The sequence below is a fragment of the Calidris pugnax genome, unplaced genomic scaffold, assembly GCF_001431845.1.
Source record: "Calidris pugnax isolate Ruff unplaced genomic scaffold, ASM143184v1 scaffold42, whole genome shotgun sequence".
NCBI lineage: Eukaryota > Metazoa > Chordata > Aves > Charadriiformes > Scolopacidae > Calidris > Calidris pugnax.
Genome location: NW_015090920.1, coordinates 7,173,623 through 7,178,992, shown reverse-complemented (window position 1 = coordinate 7,178,992; position 5,370 = coordinate 7,173,623). Strand labels below are relative to the sequence as shown.

At 46.5% G+C, this 5,370-nt stretch overlaps 1 protein-coding gene across 4 annotated transcripts in view; it reads right to left on the bottom strand.

The window, feature by feature from the left end:
* Positions 1-411: 411 nt before the first annotated feature.
* LOC106892574 overlaps positions 412-5,370 on the bottom strand; it is a 6,813-nt gene continuing 1,854 nt past the window's right edge. The window contains exons 1-6 of one of the 4 annotated variants that reach the window (XM_014949846.1): positions 4,769-5,156; positions 3,786-3,845; positions 2,966-3,097; positions 1,622-1,768; positions 941-1,001; positions 412-755 (exon numbers count right to left, since the gene is read on the bottom strand). In XM_014949846.1, coding sequence (XP_014805332.1) covers positions 652-755; positions 941-1,001; positions 1,622-1,768; positions 2,966-3,097; positions 3,786-3,845; positions 4,769-4,933 — 669 coding nt within the window. In that variant the 5' untranslated portion in view covers positions 4,934-5,156 and the 3' untranslated portion in view covers positions 412-651. Of the gene's footprint in view, positions 756-940; positions 1,002-1,621; positions 1,769-2,965; positions 3,098-3,785; positions 3,846-4,768; positions 5,164-5,370 lie in introns of those variants that run through there. The other 3 variants (XM_014949847.1, XM_014949849.1, XM_014949848.1) reach the window with 3 other exon arrangements.

Genomic DNA, 5,370 nt, shown 5'->3' with positions numbered 1-5,370 from the left:
AGGTCCTACAGACTCCAGCATTACACGTCAGCACTAAGACTAACTGCACCTACACCACACAGAACCCACATTTTACAGAGGTACCTGACTGACAAGGCTTCATATCATAAACTTCACTTGCCCCCATCCCTCCCAAGAGGAAGAGGAACAGCACTCTGAAGCTCATAATGAAGTCAGTCTCTCAATATCCTTCACCTATTATCATATCATCCAGATAATTCAATGGGTGAGGGGAAGAAATTGAGATAGCAGTTGGTGGGGGAAATACTCCACAACCAGTTTCTTTTAAAAATGAATTGTATTTAATATTTGAATGCCTAAGGCTAGCACTGCTAGACAAATTGCACGATGAATTCCAGTGGAATAAAACATGATTTAAGTACAAAAGATGGAGGAAAAAAATGCTCACGCTTTCCAGAGGCAATGAGGTATTTTAACTATACAAAGTCTGAATGTCCAAAAACATCTGCAGATCTTCCCCTTTGCACTGTCACATTTCCTGGTTGTTGGGCATTCAATAGTTCTCTATTTCTGTGTGTGCTTTTCAAAAGGCCAAGGAAAAGTGCTTAACCATCTTTAAAGACGAAGAACTCCTTACATCTGTCCTGCCACATTTTCAGACTAGTAGCTTTAAAATGTTCGACCACTTTTTCAAGCCATTCTGATATACGGTGGAGGTTTGGATGCATCTTCCTCTGCATCTAAGTCCTGGGCTGGAAACCGATCTGGGAAGTTAAAAATTCTGCCCCCAGGACCTGTGTGGGGAAGGAAAGGGGAAACCATTAAACCTGGTGTAGACACTTGCACAAAATCCTGAGTTCCTTTTGGCTCAGAGTACTTTGGTTATCAGGATTTTGGCCTGGGATGTAGAGCTTATTCAGGATGTTCCTTCCATGTCCCTGGTGAATATCCAAATACACAGAGGGATGGAGTTACTCACTTTCTATAGCGCAAATCATTTCCACAGCCTGATTTTGGTCCTCACTAGGTTGCAACCACTCCTATGAACGAAACAATGTCATCAAAACACTCATCTGTGAGTTTGTTCAAGATGTACTTGAGCTCATTTTAAAAGTCTGTGTAGTCCACTCCCCCTAACAGGTTTTAGCTTGAAATTTTAAAGCAGCCTTGCATTACACACTTGGGATCTTTAGTCAAGAGCAGCTGCCTTGTAACCTGTATCCATTAATTCCTTACCAAACGAGATGGTCGGATGTTCATGTTTAATACAGCATTAGTATTACTCTAGTAGAGAAGCAGATGATTTATCAAGCTCACTCAGCAGAGACACACAGCATATACCCCATCACTTGAGGTAGAGTACTCACAAATTAGCAGAAAAATGTGGTGTATCATTGTGTGTATCCCCCCCTCCCCATTTCACACAAGAACTTATACTAGGTCCTACACAAGACTGTAAATAGAAGGAAGGTAGTAAAAGGAAAACCAAAAGAAGTACAAAACCCATCTAACATCCACTTAATTTCTTAGAATTAGCCCTGGGTGACTGAAGTAGAGCTCAGGCTAGGTTCATAGAGGAAAAATATGTCTTCTCCCTGGTTTGCCCCCCTCCCACCCACGCTCAGTACAAACACAGGGGTGCCCTGGGCTCCTGACTCACCATCCCGGTTTCGCTGTCGTAGCAGGAGCAGCATGGAAGACTCCGGCATCCCAAGTTGGCCATCACCAGCACAACAAAAGCACTGCCGATGGATGCAGCCAGCATGGCTACGTTAGCACCCTTCACTACTTTATTAAGCACGAACCTCTGCAAGCAGAAAAATACCAAGTTAAAGCTGTATTCAAAACGTGAAGCTCCCCACCAAAAAATATTCTAATAACTGCAAGTATAATACGTAGGAGTTTGAATCAATCGTAGGAGATTGATTCAGAGTCAGTGTTATTTAAGACTTTTCTTCCTGTGCTCTGAAGAACAAGCCAAGTGTGAGCCTCAAATGGGAAACGAGCAAGCAGTAAAATAAGGCTCCTCGTTAAATGTAAGATGCTATATACAACAGTGTCAGGTTGGGAAACAGATTTAACAATGAGTAGAAGCCCAAGGAAAGGCTGCTCCTCTTCACACTGAATACAAGAAATGTCTTCTTGCTATGCTGCACCTCAGCAGCCTGACGTTTTGTTGTGTCCTGCAACTGATCAACACCTTCATCTCCCTGGAACGTCTTCACCCCTCCAGGCAGCCACCGTTTGTACTGGGTTTGAGGTACAAAAGGGCTAATTCGTTCCTTCTTTTTGGCTTTACTGTGGGGGATACCGTTGAAAAACACCCTGGTTTAACCAGCTGACCCGTAACTGCTGTAACTTTTCCCCCTGAGGCACACGCTGGAAAGGATCTGAGCCTGGCCATTGCTGTCTCAAACCAGGTCAGGGATATGGCCAGCACCTACCCCTCCTTCTTGAGCAGCACCACGATTTTTTCCTGGCACAACCCAAACCCTTTTGCTCTCAGCAAGGAGCAGAAGCAACCAGCAGGAGCCAGCTATAAAATGGCTGAATAGCCCTGCGTGGGTTTTGTGGTTTTCAGAACCTACTTCGGCACTTAACTGTTGACTTAACTCTTTTTTTTTTTTTTAAAAAAAACTTGGTAGTCAGGGATATGGCCAGCACCTACCCCTCCTTCTTGAGCAGCACCACGATTTTTTCCTGGCACAACCCAAACCCTTTTGCTCTCAGCAAGGAGCAGAAGCAACCAGCAGGAGCCAGCTATAAAATGGCTGAATAGCCCTGCGTGGGTTTTGTGGTTTTCAGAACCTACTTCGGCACTTAACTGTTGACTTAACTCTTTTTTTTTCTTTTTTTTTTAAACTTGGTGTCCTGCTGCAGGCACCACTTCAAACTCTAATGTAAGCAGCCTGGAAGTCTGGTTCTATTTCCAAGTCACGCCTGGTGATGTTTGCAGCTTAAGATAGTCATGTTCCCCAGTAATAAGCATGGTATAGACACTTACTGTATGGATAATATGGATGGGAGCAGTACTCATGTCCTCCTCTTCACCATAGTTGAGTGTAAGGGAGCTATAAATTATTACGATGAGGATGGCAACATAAGAGACTATGGAGGCAACTATCAGCACGTTCACCTAGTTGGAGAAATTAAAAGGAGAAAAAGAAGGGGAGCAGGAATTAAAGCTATCCTCTGACAAATTAATACAACTAGTACAGACAAAATGTACCAAGAAGTACTGCAGGTGCTAGTCTTTGACCTCCTGTAGCACTGAAAAGTAGCCGGTAGCAACAGTCACTCGGAAGCCAAACACAGGGCAGTAAAGGTTTCCACAACACCGAATTTCTGAGCTACAACTGAGCACCAAATCTTAACCACAGGCACTAGTTGAACCCAATTCTTAGAGATCTCTTACTTACAAACACTATCTCCCCTTGGAGTTTAGGTGGCTTGAGAGATCCGCCCAGGAAATGCAAGTCAATTAACTTGTTTCCTATTTTAGCGCACGCAACTCTTAATAACAGGAAGGAACAACAAAAGAAACGCATTCAAAAGCAAGTGTTTTTTACAGATTTTTGCTTGCTATTAAAGCCAGCGCTTGCCTGCTGCAGCAGAAAGCCAGGTAATGCTGTACCTTCCTTTTGCTGAGGAAGGCAGCAGCTTTGGTGAAGATATCTCCAGGAAAGAAGCTTCCAGTCCTGCAGAGGGACCACCCAGCTCATTCCCTATCAAAACTGGATTTGATTCCTCTGACAATATTTTGCCCCCACCCCATATACACACAATTCCCACCACCACCACTCCCCCAACATCCCAAGGCTTACGAGAACTGGATTCTTCCTCTGAGAGGAAAACAAAGCCAGGACACCTGGGACTCCCATCACCTGCAGAGCACAAAAGGAGTTGGTAACTGGCAGACAAGTATCGGATTCGGAAGATAAACTGCTCCAGAGCAGGTGAAAGATCCTCGTTTTCAAGGCTTGGATCAGAGTGACTCAGGTCAGAAATGGAAAGAGAATTGCTGATTTCCACTCTTTTCCTCTGCAGCACCTCCTGGGAGCAGGACACTGTGGGAAATGTGTCTTGCCCCCTTGCTACCCCCACGGCAGCAATCCTCCGACCGGGTTTACAGCTCCAGCCCAGTAATAAAACTGATTAAATAAGTCCAATTTAAGTGCTAAAAACGTGCACTGCTCTCCCAAGTCCTTTTGCATCTCCTAGATAGAAGAAAGCCATCTTTCTGGAGGGGAAAGTGATTCGGTATGGTCCCTGCAGTGTGGGTCACCAGGGAGCATCACGGTACTGAACGTCAGGAGCGAGGATGCCCACCACCCACTCCTTGTCCCAGCACAGAGAATTCCTGGCACTCTGCTGTGGGACACAGCCCATCACCCAGATGTTCATCTATCTACCTGACACCAGGACAAAAGTGTTCCCTCTCCTAATTTTCAGTGGTCTTCTGCAAAAAAGACAACACACCCTGTCAATTGCTGCTATGCCCCATTTTCTCCGTTATCCAGTAGAAATATATTTTATTTAGCTCCTTCAGCGGGAAGCCTGCTTGCACTCTCCTGCCTATACCACCAGAAGGAAACTTTTATTATCTAAGTTCAAAGCAGGAAACCAGGGAAGAGCTGGCAAGAAGTCCTGGCCTCCTTCCCACGCCCAAGCTGGGTACTAGTAGGTAGCAACAGGGGAAAAGAAAACCAAAACCAAACCAAACAAACCCAAACCAAACCAACCAAATCAAAACCAAACCAAACAAACCAAAACCAACAAAGCGTAGAAAATAACAGCGTAACTTTACCATCCCGGCCCAAATGGGGGCTCTGGTTTTGCCCAGCTCCGACTCGGTTCTGAAGGCACCGTCTATGAAGCCGCTGACGACGCAGACCGTGCTGAAGGCCACCTGGAGCAGACCCAGCACCACCATGCTCCTCTGGTTAAAGATGAAGTACCGGTAGCGATCCATCCCGCTTTGATCCGTGCATCAATCCCAAGAGGTGGAGACCTGGAAGCGCCGTGGTCCCTCCGGTGAATGGGTTGAAGAGCTTCTTCCTAGGCAGGAGAAAGAAGGGATGGGAGCATCAGCACCCAGGGAGGACCGGTCCACACCTTCACCGGGAGTACAGAGTTCATCTCCTCCTGGTCGGCGGCAGCAAAAGGAAAGCAAGCAAAGGTGAGTGGTCTTTCTGGGAAACCCTTCCGAAGCTCCTGCCCAGAGGTGTGTCCCCTTCACATCCCACCCCACCCATCACCTTTACCCTTCGGGGTTTCCTGCTGCCCGGAAAGGGGTTTCCTTGGGTTGTGTCTCTTGGAGAAGAAGAGAGACCCCGGTGCCTGGCTCGGTGGAGGAGGTGACACCCTCCCGGGCAGGATGCAGCCGGCAGAGCGGTGGGACGGGGGGGG